Here is a 25,691-nt window from a genome sequence, read left to right as displayed (position 1 = left end):
ACCTCTCAGTCCCAGCAGTATGTTCCTCCACTCCCACAGGGGGTATCACAGTTCTACCAGCCCTACATGAATTATGGTCTCCCCCCAGAACGTAGCATGCTGATGGCCCCTTTTCCTCAGGCCCCCATGCACACAGAGCCCATCTATCCCATTGTCATATGATAATGTTTATAAAACTACAAATGGACTATAAAACTGTGTGGAACTACACAAGGAATAAGAATGTCCCAGGGATACTTTATTTTTGCTGCCTTGGATGGCTTCCACTAACATTTTCTGTATCCACACAAACACAATCACAGCTGACATCATGTTGGTCATGGTTGGTATCTTTTTATGATGTATTAATACTTCTCATAGGAGTGTATTTGCATGAACACTTGATTGTTTACTCAGCAATCACTGATTGTAATGTTATTTATAACAGATTAGAGAATAAATGTTCTTTTCAAAGGCAATTTGTTTGACTGTCTTCTCATTCTTTCACAAAAAATATGAATATTTCAAGACATATTTAGACATTTGTGAAACTAGATCAAGTTACTTGAAATTAGTATCATACACTCGTCATACACTCAAAGGTTCTCAAATGAACCTTTCAGTCAATAGCTCTTAAAAACACCTTTTCTCATTGTGAAGAACATTTTAATAATATTGTCCACAGTAAAGAACCTTTAGAGCAATGGAAAGGTTCCATAGATGTTAAAATTCATAGATGTTAGTGGAGTCATCAATGCCTGTAATGCCTTTATTTTTAAACAGAAATTGGCACAAATACATGAAAATGTATTTAAAATACAAATACAAAATACTGTGTGTAAAAATGTACTTAAATGGAAATTACATTAGATTTTTTTTCAAAGGCTTTAAAATACAAAATACAAAAAAGTATTTTGTATTTCAAATACATATTTTAAATACGTGTATCTGAAATACTGCCCTGTTTTTAAGAGTATAGGATTCATGGAAAGCACAAGCAGCATTGGTTTAATTAAATAAAGCTAGTTTAATATACTGAAATGAAGTGGCAATATTTTCCTTAAACTGAAGTTCTAGAGATCTTCTTCTTGAACAGTAAGTGTCTCTTTGTCCTGCAAAGAGCTTTGGGTTTTTCTTTACAGTACTTTGTGATTGTAAAGCTCTCCAGCCGTTACAGCTGCTTGTGTGTGTGGATTAGCGGGTTTTGTGTGTTTGCGTGTGGAAACAGCAGGAGGAGAGACAAAAGATGCAGATCTCCTCATGCCCCTGAGAGTGGGATTAGTGCAGGTAAAGAGGGGTGTGTGAGTGAGATTAGGCTCTGGATGGCCCAGCTGGAGTTTAAGCAGATGCGTATGAGTTCATTAACGAGCTGCAGACTAGCCTACTGAGTTTCAGCCCCAAATCCTGTTATGATGTAAAACGTGTAATGTGAAGCTAGAGACACATGAATAAATACAGCCATGCAGACAAATAAATCTGTTCAGGTACACAACTGTAAATAAACCAATCTGCACACAATCACAAAGTGTTTGAACTTTAAATGCTTGAAAAAGAAAAGTATAACACACAAAGCTCCTGAGATATATACTGTTTTAGTTTCACATTCACTCTGATTCAAACATGTAATAGACTGTAAAATCCAGTGAGCTAGGATAACTCGTTTAAATTGAGGAAACCGACAGCCTCAATTAATTTAAGTTTAGAAACCAGTATTTGAGTGTATGAGTTCATTAACGAGCTGCAGACTAGCCTACTGAGTTTCAGCCCCAAATCCTGTTATGATGTAAAACGTGTAATGTGAAGCTAGAGACACATAAATAAATACAGCCATGCAGACAAATAAATCTGTTCAGGTACACAACTGTAAATAAACCAATCTGCACACAATCACAAAGTGTTTGAACTTTAAATGCTTGAAAAAGAAAAGTATAACACACAAAGCTCCTGAGATATATACTGTTTTAGTTTCACATTCACTCTGATTCAAACATGTAATAGACTGTAAAACCCAGTGAGTTAGGATAACTCGTTTAAATTGAGGAAACCGACAGCCTCAATTAATTTAAGTTTAGAAACCAGTATTTGAGTACTGTGAACTTATTTGAGTTCACTATAAAAAGTATATTTCCTAGTATACAATTACACTATACACCCAATTCAAATATTTTGTGTATTGATTATGCCAGTCATATATTGATACATTAACTCAACCCTCATATAGTCAAGCCAGCTAGCTATAATGTATACATTCGATAATGTGTAAAAAACAAAAAAAAAACACTTGGCTGCATCAACAAATGCAATTACTCAATTTTACCACAACGGTAAGCACCCAAAAACTCAGATGTAACACAAACCCTTTTAAATCCCATCATAACAGAACATAAATGCAAAAACACATTTAATTTCAACATTTACCCTCCTTATAGAGACTGCAGTAAAGCATGCTGGGAACTAGAAATCAGCTCTAACTTATTCCATTTGAGTTCTGCTAATATAATCAGTTTTTTATTTCACATAACTTTTGCTCTATTAAGTGAAATTAACTTTCAGTAATATTTGAGAGAAATGATTTAACTAAATAAATTTAACTTAGTTTTATAAGATTCTGAATGTTTTTCGATTAAAAAAGTTATTGAAGAAAAACAAAATTATTTTTTTTTTTTGCATTTTGCATATTTTTATTACATAAAACATTTATTTACATATATTTAAATAAAACTAAATTTTAAGTCATCCAGTATAAAAGTACTTTTAAATTTTTTTTAAATTTGATTTCAGCTTAAAGGGTTAGTTCACCCAAAAATGAAAATTAGCCCATAAATTACTCACCCTCAAGTCATCCTAGGTGTATATGACTTTCTTCTTTCAGACGAATCCAGTCGGAGTTATATTAAAAATTGTCTTTGATCTTTCAAGCTGTTTAATGCCACTCAGCGGGTGTTGCAGTGCTTCAGTCCAAAAGCAGTTAAATAAAATGCACCCATTCATAAAAAAAGTGTCTCACATGGCTCTGGGGGTTGAACAAAGACCTTCTATAGTGAATCAATGCGTTTTTGTAAGAAAAATATCCATATTCTAAACGTAATTACTTTGGGGAAGTTGTGGCCTAATGGTTAGAGAGTTGGACTCGTAACCCAAAGGTTGTGGGTTTGAGTCTCGTACCGTCAGGGATTGTAGGTGGGGGGAGTGAATGTACAGTGCTCTCTCCCACCTTCAATACCACGACTGAGGTACCCTTGAGCAAGGCACTGCTGCCTGGGTGACACAGCAAAAAAGGGCTGCCCACTGACCTCCATACTCATCCGCCCGGAACTGCTTCCAGTGTACAACAGCGAGCGCAAGATACATTAAAGTGATTATGTTTTGAATATGGATATTCTTCTTACAAAAACGCATCGATTCGCTACAGAAGGCCTTTGTTCACCCACAGGAGCCGTGTGAGACACTTTTTTTTAATGGATGGGCGCATTTTATTTAACTGCTTTTGGACTGATGCATGCAACACCCGCTGAGTGCCATGAAACAGCTTGAAAGATCAAAGACATTTTTAATATAACTCCGACTGGATTCGTCTGAAAGAAGAAAGTCATATACTTTATACGTAATTTATGGGCTAATTTTCATTTTTGGGTGAACTAACCCTTTCAGTGTTGTAGACATTTCTGTGGAAATGGTCAGCCTGCCACAAATGCTGTCAATGGAGCATCATTTGCATCGTCACTTTTCCTGGAGTGTAAATATCGCTCCCCTCAGGATCAAGAGTTCAGTGCAAAAAGAATGTAGAACCTCATGCTGGTAAAGAGATTAGCCAACAAGAAAGATTATTGCATCAATAGGGGTCATGGGTGAAAGGTCCAATTCCAGATACATATCAAGCCAATCCCAGACAGAGAGAAGGCGAATCAATCAGATGACATAACCAACTGAAAGGAACTGTATTATTCTACAAATTCATCTTGACGAGTTACACAAGTTTATTAGTACACAGGTTTTAATTATTAAAAAACTGACTCTTAGAAAAGATGAGACATGAACACAATGATTCAATACCGAAAATTCTTAATGCCCCTTCAGTCAAATTCCAAAACACAAACTAACAGCTCATTTGCTCAAATTGAATGATAGTTCTATTAGAAGAATTCTCGTTCAACTTGTGTTCCGTAATTATTCTACTTCTAAAAGGGCTGTTCACATGTTTTTGCAATTAGTCTGCATTAATATTTAATTGTTGGTCGTTGTATCCAGAGTACTTGTTTCAACGCTGTCTTTTTCAGCGTCTCATGCAATTAGCACCACGTTTTTAAAGAAGTGTTTTCAATTCTGATGCTCTCCTTCTAAACCTTGTGTGAACGGCCCTCAAGACATTCTACAACACTGACATGGTCTGGGACAGTCATGGTAACATAATACAAGAAAAACAATTCACACTGTTATCATGAGGAAAAACATTAAAAGACATATGCAAAAGCATCCCGTTATTAATTATTTAAAGATCAGTTTAAGCATTAACTGAATACCTTACAAACAGCTCTATTGACTAAAGCCACTTTAGAGAATTTAGTTTGAACTAATGCACTAGAATTAAACCCCACACAGAATAGTACACCTCAAAATTTCTAAACCAGCATCCATTTCCACTACGAACTAAATACAGACACAGTACAAACACAATATCACTTAATGGTTTCACATAAGGTTTCACTTTGTGTAAAAATGAAATTAAAAACTGAGACCTCACGTCCACTGAAGCAGGAAGACAGATTAACTACAGGATCATTATAAGAGGTCAAGTTATCAGACTGCAGATGGTCCTTTCCTTCAGTTAAGTGTGTATAGATGCGCAGTGACTGCGTGGCATCATGGTAACTGTCAGTGTGTGTGTTTGGACATGTGCATGCATGAGAGTGTAAGTGAGTGTGTTTATGTGAGTAAATTGTTTTCTGTTGGGGCTGTGTGTGTTAAGCTTTCTCTGTGGTTGTTAGGAGCTGTGCATGTTACTCGTCTGGTTTTCTCTTGGGCTTTTTAGGGTTGCGTGAGCGACTTTTGGCTTTGCAGAGAGGACAGATTGGTGCATTCCGATGGATTTGCTGATGGCAGGAGAGACAAGCCTGAAAAAAGACAACAAATTAAATCAACATACCATCTCTTTCACTTCATACATATTGTATGCGTTTAGAAATGTAGCAGTTTCTAATGTCTTTACATTAAGTACAAAAGTTTGAGGTAAGACTCTAAGTTTTTTTTTATATATATAAATATTTTATTTAGCAAGGATGCATTAAAATGAGCAAAAGTGACAGTAAAGACATTTAGAATGTTACAAAAAATTTCTGTTGCAGTTTTTTTATACATACAGTTTGTCAAAGAATCCAGAAGTAATGTTTCACAATATTAAGCAGCCATTTCTAACAATGAAAATAAATATTTATTGATCACGAAGTAAGCATTTCAGAATGATTTCTGAAGAATCATGTGACAATGAACAGCAATGGCTTTTGAAAATTCAGCTTTGCCATTCCAGGAATAATTTTTTTTTAATATATGTATTAAAATAGAACAGTTATTTTAAATTGTAATAATATTTATATATGAATATATAAAATAAATGCAGCCTTGGTGAGAAGAAGACTCCTTTCAAAAACATTAAAAAAAATTCTTACAGACCCCAAATGATTGAACGATAGTGTAAAGGTAAACCAAATTTTAATTATAAGAAATAGCATGGTAACTGTTAATTTCATTGCTCATTGATTGTAGTTCAATATCTCCATCCGATGTTAATTCACTTCCGGTAAATTTCAATGAAGGATTGGTTAGATTCATTGAAATGTATAACTTGCCTTTTTGAAAAAAAAAAAAAATTCCTTCTAAATACTCAGGTCATTTTTTATGAACAGTAGTACAACAAAGACAGTTCGACAGAAAGTTGCGTTTTTTGTTTTTGTGGTACCTTGACCACCTATCGGATAACATTCAATTTCAGAATGCAAGCTCACAGCTGAGGTAAAATATTTTACTTTTGGCAAAGTAGCTTAATGTGTAGACACTTTCAAAGAAATTAAATATATAGTTCCACATGTGATTGCTGATGTTTGAGTGTGTGTGCACAGATAGAAACGCAGTAATGTAAAAGTCTGTGCACCTTCATAGGTGGCGGCTGCTGGCGGAACGTCGCTGTCTGCCTGGCGTCTTGTTTCCGTGCAGCTTGAAGCTGTTGGGCTGCAGCTGCCGCCGCCGCAAGGGATTCTGGGATAGGAGGCTCCTGGGGTTCTGTCTGCCACTCAGCTTTTTGCTTTTCAAAGTAGCTGAAAGGAGAGGAAGAGCACACAAACAAACAGTAAGCTATTTAGCCTTCCCATACACAATTACACACTCTGTCTCGCAAATTCTCTGACTCAGCTTTAAGAATTACTCTATTGCAAACACAGACTCCTACACTACAATGACTCATTTTGAGGAGTTCCCCCAGTCAAACACACACACACACACACACACACACACACACACACACATACACACACTCAGAAACAGTGTTACTAACTCCAATGAGAGCTTCTCCTCTTCCTGGCTGAGGTCGGGGAGTCTCTGTAAGCCGAGGGTCATCCTCAGGGCATCCACGTGTTCTTTCAGCGGCTTGTATTCATCATGGAGACGTCTGGTTGTTTCCAGCAGTTTGTTCAAATCACTTTCAGACTGTTTGATAGTGTTTTCCATCTGGGAAAATAAATACAGCCACTCCATAAATCACAATGGTGTGAACCTAATGTTTAGACATCTGACCTGGTAACACAAAGGTTACTGGGTCAGATCCTGGATATGACAGAAAAAAAAATTGAGCCTGTAAAGCTTCTAAAATATGTAAACATGTAAACTACCATTCAACCATTTGGAATTTTTAAAAAGAAGTTGTTTGATCGTACAGTAATTCTGTATTCATGAAAATACATCAAAAACGGTAGCATTGTGAAATATGATAATAGTTAAAATAACTGTTTTCTATTTTAATATATTTTAAAATGTCATTTATTTCTGTGATGGCAAAGCTGAATTTTCAGCAGCCATTACTCCAATGTTCAGTGTCACGTGATCCTTCAGAAATCATTCTAATATGATGATTTAGTCTTCAAGAAACATTTCTTATTATTCTCAATGTTGAAAACAGTTGTGCAGCTTAATATTTTTTCTGGAAACCATGATGCATTTTATTTTTTGATACTTTGATTAAAAGAAATAACTTAATTATAGTTTCTGATCAATTTAAAGCATCCTTGCTGAATATAAAGGATTACGTAAAAAAAAAAAATCTCACCGACCCCAAACTTTTGAACGGTACTGTATATTCTAATAAGTTGCATATATATTACATAAGTTGCATACCTTTGAATATGTGCATTATGTCATAGTAAATGCAATGGATATATATTTATTTTATTAAGTGCACTACAAACATTATAAACAGTTTTATACACATTATAAAACATTTTATTTACCACATTAATATCAGCATGTATGAGACGCAGCTCCTCTACATGAGCCATTTTCTCCTGCAGCAGAAGATCCATTTCCTGTTTGTACTCTCTCAGGTGCTTCTCCTCTGACTCCAGAGCTTCAAACTCACTCCTCAGTCGAGATTTGATCTTCTCCATCTGAATTGTCTTATTCCTGCGAAACCACACAAAACACAGTAAACATCCAGCCAATGCATGACAGCATATGACAATGCACTGCAAATGCAAAGTCTTCTGATATGGTGCATGTGGGTTTTAAACGAATAAGGCATATATTATGTGGTTTCAGTGATCCGATCACAAAACGCTTTAGACCCCGTGTGTGCACATCAATATTTAACAAAACCAGACAATCATGTGTATGTCTGAGGCTTGTATAAATGCTTAAGAGCTGTTCCGCAGGAAATGAACGGTTTGCTCTACACAGTTTCGTGTCTAACCACAACAGGATGCTTATCGCACTCATCTTCGCCAAAATAACGGTGCGATCAGATACTTTGTTAATGCAAAACTAGTGTGGTATGTTTTCAGATTTAGTGCAAAGCTGCGTGTTTTTATGGTTTCAGCCCTTTGCTTTAGCATCATGACCGATAGATACAAAAAGGGAATTTTACATACTATTTTTTCAGGTAGCCTATACATGCAAATCCATGCATTGCTTATGAAATTAAATGATTAAGGGGAAATACGCCGTTTTTTTTTTATCTAGGCTGTATTGGCCAGATGTGGAACACAGGCTAGCGTGTCTGCTTTGGGATCAATCTCAGCTTTTCTTACCTTATTTCTTTGATGTTTTCTAGCTTGCACATTATCTCTTGTTCGTCCGCCATGGTGGACTGTGAAACCGTGAGACTTCTGTGGGAATAAGAAAGGAGGTAAAGGTTGTAGCGGATACACGTCTCATAAGAAAGACAATAGAAATGCTAACCAGCTGTGGACAACAGCAACACGGCGCTGACTACATTTCCCACAATCCTCGACGAGAGTGTGTTAACAAACGTTTGTTTGCCGTTAATGATTTTCAGATTATATGTTCTTATAGGAAATTTTGGGCAAGCTATTAAAAATGTAGCCATCTAAAATACCACCTAAAAGTGCATGGCAAAGGTAACTTATTTTTCAGCAACTTCATATTTTTAAAAGTATGAAATATTAAACAGTCGCTTGTAATTTAGTTTAGTACATGTTTATTAGAAAACAAAGAAAAACTATATCGAGTAAAACAGAAAACAACTATATCGTCAGTTATTCGCATGACAGCGTTTCACTTGTCTCAAGCATATCAATGTAGGCCACATACTATAACGAGTTCCATATTTATTTACATGGTACTCCACGGTACAAAAACAGTGGATATTTATTAATGCTTTGAGTGCTTGATGTTATTAGATGTCTTTGTATTCCCCATTTGCAATTTTGGTTTTGATTGCTCGAAGATAAATATCCACTTCCTCTCTGTAATTGATCCACTTCATTATCCAGTAATTGTTTTCGAGAAACCAAATGATTCAGTCTGGGATGAACTAAACGATTCAGACCGAATCCCGAAGCACGTTTGAGAAGTTCATCGAAAAGAATCGACTCAAAAGAATGATTCATTCGCGAATCGGGCATCACCACGTCTGATTCAAAACAGACAGACAACAGAAAATACAAGGCACGAGGCTTGAAAGCTCAATTATTGTCAGGGAAATGCAACGCTAAACAGACCTTCGCTACTGAAAAGCGACATGATCCAAAAACCAGCAACGTTACCACATAGCTACCGAGATTCATAGTTAAACTAACAGTTGGACCAGTCGCGGCGACTCTACCGGCATTGTTCATAGGCTGATACTTGATTGTAAAGGATTCCAAAATAATAACAACTGCTGAATACTGTATCAGCCTTCTGGGCAATTAGAGTCTGGCGGTCGTATCGGACAGCGCATTCAGCGCGCAGCGCGTCCGGGGTATTTTTAACCCTCGGTTGCTGCATTACCGGAGTCCCGTCCACCCACGTGCTTCAAAACTCTGAGACGGAGGCAGCAAAAACGCACTTTCTGCGGATCTGCCCGTCCGAGCGGAGCGACAGGGGGCGTCCGACGTGTTGCCGAAGCGCAGGCGGTGGGTGCAGTCGGGGCCTCTGTAGGGAAGGAGGGAGGGAAGTGAGAAAGGGAGGGCGAGAGGAGAAGGAGGGATGGAGATGGATGATAGATGCTTATGTAGCGCGTCCCGTACGTTTGCCGTTATGCTCGGCCGCAGACAAACTTGCATCCTCCCGTGACTTCCTTTCTTTCCCCTGCTGCCCTACCCATGAAGCAGGACGCAGGGCGAATGCGTGCCAGTGTTCCGGAGCGCGTCGTGATCGCTTATTTATCCGTCTGATAAATGGTTTTGGAGCTCGCCGCGCCCGCCAGTGCAGGCCCTGCGCTCCAGCGCTGCATCCCGCACATCCAGCGGGTTTTCCGGGTCAGCGTGAGCTGCAGCACCTCCGAGTCCAGCTGCGAAAGCCCCAACGCCGGCTCCAGTATCATCGTAAACATCGAGGACGGCAAGGAAGAAGATTGCACTAAAGCTAAAGTGAGTATGAGTGTGTGAGAGAGCGCGTGTGTCGCAGGAGAGCAGCGCGAGCACGACATTGCCATTCAAGCTCTTTATTTCATTACATTTTCGGGTCTGTTTTTACTTTCATGGGCCAAATTAGAGACTTTGTTTATAGCCTCTATGATTATGTAAAATACATCCCATGTAAATGTTTCTGGTGAGGCGAAATGATCTTTAAATCACGGGTAGAACTGATGCTCACGACTCACGTTTCACAGAGATTTACTGAGTGCAGGTTGACATACACTCGTTGACTTTTGAAGAGACAGCCTAATAACAAGGAACTATCGTGTAGACAATAGTTTTTTTTAATTTATTTTTTATTTTAAGATACTTAAATGTATTACTTTGTCTTTAAACCTGACCTTTGCACAAACCTGTTGATATTGTTAGAGCTGTAGCCAGATATAATGTATGGCTCGTTCATATAGTGCAAGGCGCTTCAAATGTCAACAAGCAAGTCTTTGACAATTGTCATTATAGGGTATTTTCGAACATTTGACCCTCACAAGTCTAGCCAGATTTGTATACACACATTTATCCTTGAAAACTGTATTTTCCTATTTTTAGGCAGATTATCTTCAATATTAAACTTTTTTCTTTCTTTCTATTCTTTATGCACTGAAGACATGAGGCATTGCACTTGCAAGATGCTGGTCATGAGAAATGAAGTGTCCTTGCTTGGGCCAAACAAAGTCAAGGCAGTTGAAGGGTGTGAACACCCACACACACACACACACACACACACACACACACTTGTTTCGCATCCTGCATATATGCCAGTGTTCTTTCTTTCTATTCTTTATGCACTGAAGACATGAGGCATTGCACTTGCAAGATGCTGGTCATGAGAAATGAAGTGTCCTTGCTTGGGCCAAACAAAGTCAAGGCAGTTGAAGGGTGCGAACACCCACCCACCCACACACACACACACACATTTGTTTCGCATCCTGCATATATGCCAGTGTTATAGCACCGACCTGTTGCTGCTGCATTTGTTTGTGTTTGAGTTTTGCATGAACCTAAAGCATTAAATGTATCTTAAATTGTGCAACTTCAGGTAAGTCTGTGCATCTCTTTGCAAGTGCATGCTTTCACCTCCTGCTGACTCTTTTGGCATAACTGCACCATAAGATGCTGCCACCCACTGTGTCTTCAGACTGAGTGCCTGAGCTCAGAGCTGCACCGTGGGCTTTAAATGGGCTTCATCTAGCCATGAGCTCCAGCAAAGAGACTCCACTTGTTGCTATGAGACAAACCAGCATAAATCTGTGTGTGTGCTCGAGTGCATGGTGGCCTTGCTGATTGTAAGCCTGTGTTGTGGAGGAGGTGAGGAGCAGAGAAGGAAAACAAGGCAGAAATGAAAGGGGAAGAGCGAGGGAAGAAAAGAAGAAGGGGGGGGGGGACATTTAAGAGGAGGATGCATTCTGTTGTTCGGCTTGTTTGTAGTGCGTCTGCTGTTTTGTTGCCGGCTGTTTGAGTCACGGAGTATTGTGATTTTTAGGACATGAGATATGACCTGTGTGGCTCACTAAAACTGCCCCCACATGACGGGCCACTTGTTTGTCCATAAGATGGCCATTCTGGCTCACTATGCTGCAGTTTCTCTCTGCAGTCAGTGAAGTGTTTGGCGTGACAGAGTACAGAGCCTTCCTGTATTTGTTCACTCTGCTCTTTCATGTTTAATATGACGTCTTACCTTTGCAAAAAGCTGATCCAAACTCTGCTCTCTGGCTCTTTCTTACAGAGGAGTGGGCTCATACCTTTTCACCCAAGGAGGAATATATCAGCGTTCTCCTCCTTTCTTCCTTGCGTTTTCATGTGCTCCATGCACACAGACCTCTCCCACCCACTCGGCAGCAGTTTCTCGATCAGTACCAAAGCTGGCCGGCTAATTTTCAGAGAAAGCGTAAATTTACGTCAAACACGTCCTAATGAACATGGGCGTGTGAACGAGCAGCTGACCTTAGATTTTCGTTGTTTTTTTTTTTTACTTGGAATGAGTATTTACTGGTTTACGTCATCATTTCAAATTGATTTCAGATCAGCTCTTCAGTTACCTTGTCCTCATTTGTCACATATTTTGGCCACTTATACTATAATTGTTCAGGTTTTCTGTGGGCTGTTTCACTGATCTCAGAACAGTTTCTCAGTCTGCTGTGGTGGACTGCTTGCATTGACTGTGTGATGCAGCTGATATCTATGGAACGATATTCCGGACAATTTTCAAATAGAATAGCAAATTGTATTTTCAATTGCGTTTTCAATATGTGGACGCATAAATTGTGACATAATCCAAATGCAATTGCAAATCCTGCATTAGCGTTTGCATTTTCGCTTTCACGAACGCACAGGCATAATTTGATGGATACAAAACACGTTAAAGATGTTCATATAATTATTATTGTGTTATTATATTATAATATTATGATTTATATTATATTTATATTTAAATATATTAGTAATATATTTTAACATTTTATTATATAAATGCTATTTATTATTAGTACGTTATATTAGTATTATTGTCATAAATATATTAAGCATTCATATAATAAAACATATTATATAATAATAATTATTACTACTGTTAATAATAATTATTAGTACTTTATTATAAATCGTATTTATATTTACATATATTAGTAATATATTTTATTTTTATCATACAAATGCTTTTAAACATCTTAATGATAATAATAAAAAATAATAGTATTATTTTGCCAGTTGCTAATAACGATATTGTTATAATTTTTAAAGCTGTTAAAAATCATTCATTCAATAAAGTATATACTTTAGCATCTTTATGATAATGAAAATCATTATTTTATTTTTATCATATAAATAATAATAATAATATTGTTATTAGTAGGAAATATATTTATATTTAAAAATATATTAGTAATATATTTTATTTTTATCATATAAATGCTTTTTAACCTCTTTATGATAATGATAATCATTAATAATAATATTTGTATCATAAGGAGGTTAAAAATCATTCTTATAATATATTTCATATTATTATTATTATTATTGATAATAACAATAAATTATTTATAATACAAAAAATATTAACATTGTATATTATTATTATTATTATCGTTAAATATGAATACAATCATATTTATCACAAGCCTGTGTTATTACAGAAAATCTCAGGATGCTTGCTTCATACATTCCACTGTTGAATGATTTGAATCTTTAAGATATTAACAGAAAACGTATGACTACTATGTAAAGGTAAATTGTGTTCCTGTGCTGTCCTGCTGTAATATGCATCTCTCTGTTCAAGCTATAGTGATTATTAAAGCCATCATCTTTCAGGTTTACTGCAGGCTGTTTCACTGATCTCAGAACAGCTACTCAGTCTGCTGTGGTGGACCACTGTCGCTGACTATGTGACGCAGCTGATCTGAGACCTGCTGTTGAAGCTATGATTCCCAGCTCGGGCCCGTGGCTTGTGAGTGCAGATGATGCGGTTCAGTGCCCAGGGGAACATGCTGCTGGAGTCAGCGTCACGACTCCGAACAGCAGCTATGTCACGCTGGGGAGGAAATTCTTCAATACGCCACATCTGCAGAAAGAGAGAGAGGGGGAAGATTGTATACACTGTCAGTTTAAAGTGATATTATTCATCTCAGTGCAAACAAACACCCGTATCACACTCTCTCTCACCATCGCATGTGTGAGGTTCTGCGCGTAGGTGTTTATTAGTGAAGCATGCATGTGTGCTGCTTTATACGTGCATTTCGGCTTTGCACATGAAGCGCTGTATGGTATAGAGCGGTGTAAATGTAATATGTGCGCTGTGTGTTTGGATGTGTGTGTGTGTGTGTGTGTGTGTGTTCCAGGCTTTCCCAGAGAACACTGTGTTGTGTTAGTCGTGACTGCTAAAAAGCAGTTAGCTGATGACAGGGCTGCGTTGCTAGGCAACCGGTGTCATGAGCGCAGAGGAGCCTCTCGTAGCTGGATGGTGCTATCGGTTTTCTCTACACACGCACACACACACACTCTTAGCCTACACATACACACATCCCTCTCACCCCACACACAAAAAACAGAGATGCACACACATGCACACGCAGATGTTCACATATTCTCACTCACTTTATGCACACACAAACATTAGACATTGCATATCAACCTTGATAAGGTTGAGTTAAAGAAGTTTTTGGGGAATTGCAGAGAATTATGGCAGATGTGCAGGAATCTGCTAAATGGAAAAGCAATGAGTTCAGATTTGGATGAAAATGTAAGGGTCTCTGAATGTGAGGGTCTCTGAAGCTGAGCAGAGTTTGTGTTTGCTTTGAAAGAAGTTCATTAAAACGGTATGATTTCCCCTCAAGGAAGTTCAACCATAGCCCCACCCAAAGAAGCTTCTCTTTTTGTCATATTGAAAATGTTTACAATACCGAAACGTTCTGTCATGTGAATTCAAAAATGCAATGGTAAGTTTTCCCAGCAGCACCTTGGTGCAGCCTGACCAAGGCAACTGTATGTGTCTTCCCTCATATATAAACATACAGAGAGAGGGAGGGTGAAAGAGTATATATATATATATATATAGATGGAATTATTTGCCATGACGCAGAACAGTTTTTGACATATGGGCACATGCGTCATGCCGATTGTCTTCTAAGAATATGCCCACCTCTGTAAACCAACTGACTTAAATAAAGACAAAATAATGAGTTAGCTGTATACAAACAGGAGAAGCTCAGAGCAAACTTGCATGTGTTAGATGAAACAAGAAAAAGCATTAAAAAGGGTTATGAAAAGCTCATTGTATCCTTTGGAGATCCAGCAATTTATTATATTAGATGCATAATAAACATTATTATTATTATTATTATGTTAACATCATCAACATTATGGTTACTATTATTATTATTACCGTTCAAAATTCTTGGGCCAGGATAAAAAACTGTTATGAATGAAGTCTGTTGTTCACCACAGCTGCATTTATTTGATTTATAATTTAATTTAAAATAATAAATATTTAATTTATTTACTTTTTTTAACGAACAATGTTTGAAGAACAGCCTACTTTGAAACAGAAATCCTGTGTAACATTATAAATTACACTTTATATTATAGTGTATATTATACACTACATAATATACACTACCGGTCAAAAGTTTGGGATCAGAACGATTTTTAATGTTTTTTACAGGAGTTTCTTATGCTCAGCAAGGCTGCATTTATTTGATCAAAAATACTGGAAAATGTGTATATTGTGAAATATTATTATGATGTAAAATAAAGTTTTTCTAATTTTCTCGTATTTATTTCTGTGATGCAAAGCTGAATTTTCAGCATCATTACTCTGGTCTTCAGTGTCACATGATCCTTCAGAAATCATTCTAATATGCTGATTTATTATCAGTGCTGGAAACTGTTGTGCTGCTTTATATTTTTTTGGAACCTTTGATACTGTGAAATCTTTTCTAACAAAATACACTACCGTTCAAAAGTTTGGGGTCAGTACATTTTTATTCTTTTTTTTTTTTTTTAAACAAATTAAAACTTTTATTCAGCAAGGATGTGTTAAATTGTTAAGATTTTTGTTAAGATATAGTTTTTTTTTTAATCAAATAATTGCAGCCTTGATGAGCAGAAGAGACTTCTTTAAAAAACATTACAAGTCTTACTGAAACTTTTGAATGGCAGTGTATATAAAAAAACAATAATAATAATGAAATGAAATGAAATACTGACCCCAACTGTTTTAACAGTAGTGTATGCTATTTGTTAAATATTAAAATGATCACATTGGCCAAAAGCACTTGATATAATTGAAAATCTCATGATTTTCTCCATATTCAAATTTAACAATGGAATGTATATGTAAGAAGGTAAATTGTGTTTGTGTAATGTCCACTCTGTCTGTAACACTGTAATTTAGAACTTACTGTGTCTTTTACAGCACTACAGCACTTTTGCCGTTTATTAGAAAAGCTTTTGCCGTTTATTAGAAAATCAGGAGCATTTTCAGACTTCTTGTAGTGTAATTACTGCTCCCTTTGTTGCTACCAATTAGTTGCTACCAAATTAATGGTCCAGACTGTCCTGTTCAGCCAATTACATGTGAGAAGAGTAAGGTTTTCCAACATCCTTTGAGTCAAAATCACTGTATAGTGTGTTTAAACCCTTTATTGTCAATGAAAGAAACAAAATAAAAGTAAATAAGCAAAAAATAATCAAGATTATGAGTATGACTGATGAAAGTAATTATTACGTGGATTATATACAGTGGGTACGGAAAGTATTCAGACCCCCTTAAATTTTTCACTCTTTGTTATATTGCAGCCATTTGCTAAAATCATTTAAGTTAATTTTTTTTCCTCATTAATGTACACACAGCACCCCATTTTGACAGAAAAACACAGAATTGTTGACATTTTTGCAGATTTATTAAAAAAGAAAAACTGAAATATCACATGGTCCTAAGTATTCAGACCCTTTGCTCAGTATTTAGTAGAAGCACCCTTTTGATCTAATACAGCCATGAGTCTTTTTGGGAAAGATGCAACAAGTTTTTCACACCTGGATTTGGGGATCCGCTGCCATTCCTCCTTACAGATCCTCTCCAGTTCTGTCAGGTTAGATGGTAAAAGTTGGTGGACGCTCTACAGTAGTGCTCAAAATTGTCTATTTGAAATGTTTTTTTGTTTGTTTTTTTTGCAGCAGTTGAGCATTATAGCGAGTCACAGACATGTCCATTGAACAAATGAATGTAATGGTGAAATGGCCATTTAAATTGGTCATTTCTTTGTGAAATTTGGGGGGAAAAATATATAAATTAATGTATTTTAAAATTTGAATAATGCCACCATTTATGCAATGATGTATAAAAAAAATGGAAAGAGTTCTCAGCTTGGTTTGGATGTGTACTACATAAAAATAAAATGGCATGAAGTCTCCCCACACAAAAAAGTACTTGAATGTAAATTATATTAATAATAATGGAATAATAATAGCTTAATATCAAGACAAATGATCAGTCCACCATCTTTTCTCTTTCTCTCAGGAGTACATTGTGTCACTGATTAGTCCTGTGCATAAGCACCGTGAGCGTTTGACTCTTTGGCTGCAGCGGCGACTGCATGCCCTACGCGCAGCTATTGAGTACGAGAGCTGTGCAGTGGTGCAGGTGAGGGACCATGCACTGGAGCTTCAGGGAGGTCATGTGCAGGTAACAGCTGCATGCGCTATGCTGCAGCGCCTGAAGATGGAGCATCGCGGCTGCCGCGAACCCCAGCCCTTGCCCGCTGCCGCCGGCCACGACTCTCCAGAAGAAGAAGAGGAGGAGGAGGAAGAAGAAGCTGGGGAAGACGGGAGTAGTTCTGAGAGCGACAGCGAGGCACGGTCGCGGAGCCGGAGATCTGGAGGAGCTGTCAGCGCAGCGGGGTCAGGAGAAGGAGCAACCGGAAGGAAGCTGGACCTGCTCATATCAACCAAACCTCACCGGCAGCTATGCCGCTCATCCTGTTTGGACCGTCCCAGCTTCAGTCAGAGCAGCACCTTACAGGAGTTACGTGCAGATGACACCCGCTCGGACTCCTCCCAAAGAGCCCTCGCTCCGCCCGCCTCCTTGGCCCAAATGCCCTTGCGTCAAACCAGCGATCGAGATTACCAAACCAAAATGGACTTTGCTCTGAAACTGGGCTACTCCGGAGAGCAGGTGGAGTCTGTTTTGAGTAAACTGGGGTCCAATGCACTAATCAATGACGTATTGGCCGAGCTGGTGCGGCTAGGGAATAAAGGAGATCCAGAGAGCCAGGCAGCAGTGGGCTCTGCCGGTTTAACGCCACGGGTGTTGGGAGCCAAAGAAGCCATAAGCCCTGAGGCATCTCTGGAGGAAGACCCATCAGACACGTATGACAACCTCCGACCAATCGTGATTGATGGATCCAATGTTGCCATGAGGTAAATGCTAATGAGAACCAAACTCTTTCAACAAATATTGTTTAAAACATACAATTTCTATCATCACTGACAAGGCCTACATATGCATGTTTTTAGCCTAGCAGTCAAAGTTAACTTGAGATGCTGTTTGGAACCCATTTTACACTGTAATCCAATATATTTCAAGCTAAAATTAAATTTATTTATATATTATGAGACACATTATGATTAAGAGTTATACGTTTAAAATACATTAAAAAAAATCTACTGAGAAGTGCACAAGAAGACTAGGAACATTCATTTAGAAGGTAAAAGGGTCAATTTAAGGGATGTTAAAGGGATATAAAAATTCTGGATAAAAAAGTATAATGTTTTGGAGTACAGACCTAATGTTGGTCTCTTTTTAAAGATGACACATAGCAGATTATTGCTGAAGTGAAAGCATTTCAAAAAAAGAAAGTATAAAAAAAGTTATAAAAGTTTAAGTTTACAGTAAAGATAATGTAGTAATGTGGTTCCTGTGAGATTTTCTTTGGGCACTATACCAAAAATAACCACTGGATTACACCCAAACTCTTTTGAATTTTTCTAATGCAGTTTTCTGTCACAAATCAATCATTTTCTGTCACAATATCACATCTATTACAAAACAGTCACCAAATATGGAATCTTGACTGTCAGATCTTTCCAACGATATGTGTTTTGTCAAGTTTACAAAAAGATTTGGTTTTCTAAATCACAAGCCACAATAAATGCGTGTTTATATGTATGTCTATATGTATGTTTTATATCTTGATTGATACCCCTAAAAGGGCGACGTATCCCCTGAGATACAAACATTTAGAGACGGATTACAAAAATATAAACATTTAATTTATAACATTTCAATGTAAACCTAATAAGCTAATGCTGAACAACAGCTTTTTAAACAGGTAAGTCCCTTCCAACGTGTGTAAATATGTGAACTAGATCAACTTTTATCAGCGGGTGAATAGATTTCCCACTACAGGTGGCCATGCAGGTTTAAATGCTGCCCGTGAGCTAAACAAAGAACGGAGAAACAAAAGTCACCTCATCTAAATATTCGCAACAAACACCCTTTCAAGATGAAACCAAGAAATTAGACCTACGCTTTCACTGCTTCTCCCCAGAGATTCTCAAATGTCTGTATCCCCCAGGATACATCGCCCCTTTTAGGGTTAAATTATTAGTGTTTTTAGAGTTTCCCTTTATTTGAGCGTTAGATGATGGCAAAGGTAATCTAAATGTAAAAATAGAAGAAATGAAGCATGCACAATTAGATAACAAACAACAAACATCGACCAATACCAATAAATACAAAATCATATTGAATGATAACTGATTTGGTGCTGATATATTGTGCATCCCTTGTCAGTTTTAATTTCATGCTGACTTAAAGACTCTGGACTGATAACATGTTGATGAGAGAATTACTCCCAACCTGGGGAACTGTGAACTAGAGTCATCAGATTCTCACTATTGTTGTTTACTTCTGGAATTTACATTGTTGCAGGAAGTCTTTTGGTGAAACAATCTTGATGTTCCTGTTTTGAAATGCTTTTAGTATTGAGAAATGTCCAATCAGTGAGAGAATTGTGTGTATGCGTGTGTGTGTAATTTGATGTTGGTAATATTATTTTGTAGCCATGGAAACAAAGAGGTGTTCTCATGCCTGGGCATTCAACTGGCTGTTGATTGGTTCTTGGAGAAGGGCCACAAAGACATCACAGTTTTCGTCCCAGCATGGAGGAAAGAACAGTCGAGACCTGATGCACCAATCAAAGGTACCACAAAAAAAAAACATGCAGAAAATAATGTTTCTGTGATGAGTTAACACTTCCCTGAAGTGCGAGTATGTGTCTGTGTATATCCAATTGGTCTAAAAATCTGAGACCACCAAATAAATGGCTTCTATGTTAATATTAATTTAATGTATATGTTATTAAATATATCAATTTGAGTGAAAAGTTGAATTGAATATTATTTTCTGAATTTATTAGTATTGCTCATCCTTCTTTTGATTAAAGAAAAGCAGCTCTCAAGCTGCTTGAACGCCACAAATTTGTAAAACCTGATGAATCATATTCTCAATCATGATTTGAGAATGACCCAAATAGCATCTTGTGCTTCAGCCGAGACAAACAAAAATTACCTTTTTTTGTTTCACAAAGTTCACATGATCAATGTCACAGATTTACGCCTTTGATTATCGACCTAAACATTATGAAATCGTTATATTTCATGTTTCTTTATTTACAAATGTTTAAAATTCCAAAATGTTCTGTTTATTTTCAGGCTTAAAATAGGTTAGACTTTTGACCCTTACTGTATGTTGTTAGATACAGTAGATCTTTTCACTGTGTGTGTGTTACCATCAAAAGCCATTTTTATTTGCTTGCATGAACTTCTCTGAGGAGCCGCCATGTGTCCAGTGAGATCGCCCATCTGTGCTGTGATGTTTATACAAGTTTGCGTATGTCTGTGCATGAGGTCACAGGAAGTGATGATGTGTGATGTCACCCTCATCCTCAGATCAGGAGATCCTACGGAAATTAGAGAAGGAAAAGATCCTTGTCTTCACACCGTCTCGCAGAGTCCAAGGCCGGCGAGTGGTTTGCTACGATGACCGTTTTATCGTCAAGCTGGCCTGTGACTCAGACGGGATCATTGTGTCCAACGATAACTACCGAGACTTGCAGAATGAGAAACCGGAGTGGAAGAAATTTATTGAGGAACGACTCCTCATGTACAGCTTCGTCAATGACAAGTATGCTCGCACACAGTTACCGTGGCGACGGGGTTTTCTGTCTTACTAAATTGTCTTCTGCTTACCACCCTCGCCACCCGTATGGCGTTCCTCTCTCTCTTTTTCTTCTTTCACTTTTTATTGCTGTCATTTGTTTCAACTCTCTAGTCAGTTGTTCTATTTGTAAATAAGCTTTAATGAATTTACCTATTTATTTGCTTAAGTTTGATTTCCAGTGATGAGGTCCCATGATTAGGCCTGCTGTGTATGCCTGTTCCCAGTTATATGTGATTTAAGCCACACTGCTATCCCCAAAAAAGTCATTTTAAGTGAATATAGAAATGCCATAAATGGGCATTTTTGTCTCACTTGCTGATGCAGTACGTAGTTCAGTATAAATGCTTTTGTCATGCACATACACCATCTGTGGTGGTTCACATCACAAAACGATTAATGATGCTTTAACATGCATTGTGAATGCAGAGTGCTCCAGTTTCACTTTATTTTAATATTTGCATAATGGCCACAAGAAATAATTTAGGACAGAAATATTCTACCATACTTCTGTATAATGTATAACATTCTTAAAATCTCATATTTATAATATAAATAAGAATAACTTTCATATTTAAATACATTTTAGATTTAAATCATTATTCCTATCATAGAGTTGTGCTTATTTGTGTCTGTTGGATTGATTTGTAGGTTCATGCCTCCTGATGATCCTTTAGGGAGACACGGACCCAGTCTGGAAAATTTTCTCCGTAAACGACCAGTGGTTCCAGAGCACAAGAAGCAGCCGTGTCCTTATGGTCAGTACAGCAAAAGTAGGAAATTAATTTATGTCTTTATTCTAGAACATCACAGAATATTACAAATATCCATTTTTGCTGTATCAACACTGTAATATAAAAAAAGCTAAATATATTTGATACGTTTTTCATGCACTGTCAAACTATGGATTTTCCAGTTTGATTTTTAAAAATAATTTTCAGTATACTGTTATTTAAAAAAAGAATCAGTGCTACCATATTATAAAACACAGTAGTAACTTTTTTTTTGTCTCAACCACCACTATTGGTTTTATCACAGGTAAGAAGTGCACGTACGGCCATAAGTGCAAGTACTACCACCCAGAAAGAGCCAATCAACCACAACGGGCTGTCGCAGATGAGCTCAGAGCCTTTGCCAAACTCTCTGCCGTAAAGACAATGAGCGAGGGGGCACTTGCCAAATGTGGGACCTCTGGTTCTGCTGCCAAGGGAGACAGTAGCTCAGAGGCAAAGCGAGTGGCGCCCAAGCGCCAGTCTGACCCCAGTATCCGGTCAGTTGCATGTGAGCAAGAAGAGAGACTCTGTCCAATGCGGAAGGCTGAGGCCAGTTCTGTACCGTCTTTAGTTTCAGCACTTAGCGTTCCAACTATGCCACTGACGAAAAGCCACGCAGCAGGTGCTCTAAACACACGCTCAGCAAGCAGCCCTGTTCCAGGGTCTCTGCACTTTACCCACAGCTCACTTGAACACGCAGGCAGCGTCCAGTATCCCCCCATCCTAGTCACCAATAGCCAGGGCGCATCTGTGGCTTACGGTGAGCCATTCCCCAAGTACGACTCTGTGGTAAGCGACCATGGCTACTATTCCATGCTCAGTGACTTCTCCACCATGAGTCTCCAAGACAGTTTCTGCAGTATTGAACAGCCAGAGCCTGTAGGGGTTGGTGGAGGATATCCTGGCAGAGCCAGCATGTGCCCAGAACCTGGCCGAAGCCATTCGTCAGACTCCTTCTCGTCCTACAGTGGAGAGATGTACCTCAACTCATTGGAGGGCAGCCTGGACGACAGCATGAAAGGGCCACCTTCGCAGACCCAGATGCAACCTTCGGTGCAAACGCGCCTTCAAGCCTTTGCTCACGGTTTCCACCATGAGGCCTTGACACGTGTGCAGAGCTACGGAACGGATGAACCCAAACAGTGTCCTCGAAAGCAGTCCTCCGCCCACCTTGCGCCACACACCCAACACCCAGTTGTTGGCACTCGATCCAGCTGCCCAGGAGACTACCCTCCTCTCTCCCAGAACATGTTGCCTTCTGCCAACCCCTCACAGCACGGTCGATCCTTAGGCATGACTCGAATGGACAGCATCTCTGACTCACGGCTCTACGAGAGCAACCCGCTGCGCCAAAGGAGACCTCCTCTTTGCCGAGAGCAGCATGCCAGCTGGGACCCTTTGCCGTGTGGTAATGAGCCCTACAGTTATGGAAGCTATGGATTAACGGGAGGCCTTATGCCTTGCTGTGAAAGGGTGATGGTCCGCAGCATGCCCGAGAAGATGGAGCAGATCTGGAGGTCCCCGTGGGATAGCGTGCCGCCTCCACCGCCCAGTGCTCGTGGGCCAGCGGAGGAACCCCAAGAGCGGCACCCTATTCCAGAACACCAGTTTCAAACCTACCGAAACCTCTGTAACATCTTCCCGGCATATGTGGTCCATTTGGTCATGGAGGAGAACCCTCACATGACCGATCCCCAGCAGCTGGCTGCCGTCATCGTCACTAAACTGCGCTCTTGCCATTAAGCACATCACAAAAGGCTGCTAACAACAACACCACAATATTTAGATATCCTAGTGAATGAGAAATTGGACGCCTTGAGAATTTCGTATTTTTGATTCACTCTGAAGAAACAGCCAGCCCAATATGTAATTTTGACTGGATTGGATCCATTAGGAGGTTGGCTAGCATGATAGCATTGATGCTGCATTGGTTATTATGTAATCTGTTAAGCCATATGGGAGCCTGGATCTTGTACCTTGAAAAGTTTAGCATAGAAACGTGAGATCCCTCATAAAAAAGTCCTGCTTTCTCCACCGTTTAGCTCCTGAGATGGGCCGAAAAGTTCTTAAGGTTGTTCATAAAGCTGACTCAAAAGTGTATCCACATTGAGAGAGCAACTGCCTGCCAGTTTGATGGCAGATCTTGAGAATGTGTTATTTCGTTGGTGATGATAACATTTATCCTTTGAAAAAGAGTTACATGAGAGAAATCTCTTTGGTAAAACCGATCAGAAATGATCCTGCACAATATGAATAGTATTGTGTATGTATATGTGTATTCACTTGCATTTGCGTGTAAATATGATGTGACACCGTGGTGTGGTTTTTTGGTGTGCGTGATGAATTGATGTGTGATTTTGGAAAGATTAGGAATGAACACTTGCGTACCTCAAAGCATGACCTTTGAACTTGTATGGCCTTACATCGGAGCGACCTCACCACACATTAATGTGAATAGTACTTAATAGTTGTGGAGGTTGCTGTTTTCCATTTGTTTTTTAAAAGCGAGCACTGGGACAGAAAGATTTAGATTCTGCCGTGCTGCAGTTTAGACTTTTTAATTGGCTGGGCTGTAACTGCAAACCGGCCCTGCAACGTCTGTTCGCACACATGCACGGATACGTATTTATGAAGCCATTTTTAAAGATTGAGCCAAACAGAAAATCAGTGTAAATTTTCCTGATCTGAAAGCACTAGGTATGTCTAGTTGGAGAAGATATTATTCATATGTATTTGCTAAATGTTGTTGTTGTATTGTAGATTTTAAGAGAGATGTTTGAGTAAGCATGGGCTTCAGTAAATCTCTCCCAGACAGCATGTTAGCACGATGCTTGAAAGAGAGCGCCGCTCACGTTTGGCTCGTTAGTCGATAACTATGCTCAAGTATTCACAAACTGGGGAGGAGAATGCGTCTCTTCGGCAAAATGCTCTTGTGCAGCATCTATTTCCTGATTGATGCCAAGAGACCGCCCCATTTCATCTGCTCCGCCCTGTAAATTAACATATTTTCAGGAGAGCGTGAATGTTATTGGTCCAGAGATGCTCTGGGTGTTTTAAAAAGAGACTTAAATGGCTCCTTAAATTTTTTTTCATGAGCGCAGGAGTGGCCCCGTAGGGCCCCGTTACTGCTCGTGGGAAGGTGTGACACACTGCCTACCTGTCTCTTCCTGTGCGACACACACACGGAACACCAGGCTGTTGTTGGGTTGTTTCTGACATTTGGCTGACAGTTCGCTTGCTGCCTCTCTACCGCCCCTGACCCTGCTTCGACTTGGACACAAAACCCAACCTCTCAGCTCTCTAATACGAACATGGACGGTTCTCCTTCCCTTTAGTTTTATTTTTCAACAAGGTTCTTCCAGAAGGCCATTAATGATTTTTTTTTTCTTTTTACAATCTCAGATTTTTTTTTCTCAAAAATATTTTAAAATGTTTTATTTTTTATGATTATTTACACATTTTAGGCCAGAAACATATTTATGCAAGTACATAATTGTAGGCATTAATGCTTGATCAATGACATCATGACAACTTTATTGGCTAATAGCATCACAAGAATGTTCACATTCCTAAATCCTTCCCTAGCGTCCGTCTTGAACTGACTTCAAAGGCAGCAGATGATAAAATATCCCATTTCACACTTTTAGCTTTCAGAAAATCTAGAACTGTCAAAAATCTACTATAAAATTATTAAAAAAAAATTTTTTTTTTAAATGTTATGCTCTAATAATTGTGCCTTTACTTATTGCCTGCTATCGTACCAATTGTGTCAGAGTTGCAGTTCTGTTGTGTTATGAATTGTGACATCTTTTGGAATGCAATGACGTGAAATCCAGCTAGAAGTGTTAAGGTGTGGTCACTTTTAATGTTTGGCAAATTTTTGCAGGCAAAATGCAGCCATTTAAATAGGAATCCACAGGATTGGGAGTTTACTTGAGGGCAATAATAGATTTCCCCACAGAGATTTCGCAACTGGTTCAAATTGGTCACGTAGACTGACAATAGACATTTTTTGCCCACAAACTTTTGCTAATGTGACTGCACCTTTAGCATCATTCATGTACTTACAGAGTATGTTTCAGGCCTAAATTTATATTTTTGTTTGAGATG

General features: G+C 38.5%; 2 protein-coding genes across 4 annotated transcripts; one reads left to right on the top strand and one right to left on the bottom strand.

The window, feature by feature from the left end:
• Positions 1-4,336: 4,336 nt before the first annotated feature.
• Positions 4,337-11,974, bottom strand: LOC107557113 (zinc finger C4H2 domain-containing protein). 2 transcript variants are annotated; one of them, XM_016240437.1, is made up of 6 exons: positions 11,840-11,974; positions 8,268-8,345; positions 7,473-7,644; positions 6,524-6,696; positions 6,125-6,287; positions 4,337-5,090 (listed from the first exon to the last, which is right to left on the bottom strand). In XM_016240437.1, exons 2-6 carry the CDS (start codon positions 8,318-8,320, stop codon positions 4,977-4,979), a joined length of 675 nt encoding a protein of 224 aa, XP_016095923.1. In that variant the 5' UTR covers positions 8,321-8,345; positions 11,840-11,974; the 3' UTR covers positions 4,337-4,976. The 2 variants fall into 2 exon arrangements, with proteins under 2 accessions (XP_016095923.1, XP_016095921.1); XM_016240435.1 differs by lacking the exon at positions 11,840-11,974 and adding an exon at positions 8,419-8,494.
• zc3h12b (zinc finger CCCH-type containing 12B) lies at positions 9,713-24,997 on the top strand. 2 transcript variants are annotated; one of them, XM_016240434.1, is made up of 6 exons: positions 9,713-10,052; positions 17,110-18,008; positions 19,653-19,792; positions 20,541-20,775; positions 21,460-21,566; positions 21,847-24,997. In XM_016240434.1, exons 1-6 carry the CDS (start codon positions 9,861-9,863, stop codon positions 23,322-23,324), a joined length of 3,051 nt encoding a protein of 1,016 aa, XP_016095920.1. In that variant the 5' UTR covers positions 9,713-9,860; the 3' UTR covers positions 23,325-24,997. The 2 variants fall into 2 exon arrangements, with proteins under 2 accessions (XP_016095920.1, XP_016095919.1); XM_016240433.1 differs by having other exon boundaries at positions 21,460-21,581.
• Positions 24,998-25,691: the final 694 nt, after the last annotated feature.

Source organism: Sinocyclocheilus grahami, unplaced genomic scaffold, assembly GCF_001515645.1.
Source record: "Sinocyclocheilus grahami isolate Dianchi unplaced genomic scaffold, SAMN03320097.WGS_v1.1 scaffold589.1, whole genome shotgun sequence".
NCBI lineage: Eukaryota > Metazoa > Chordata > Actinopteri > Cypriniformes > Cyprinidae > Sinocyclocheilus > Sinocyclocheilus grahami.
Note: the sequence above shows the minus strand (reverse complement) of the source record. Positions and strands in the feature narration are given on the sequence as shown.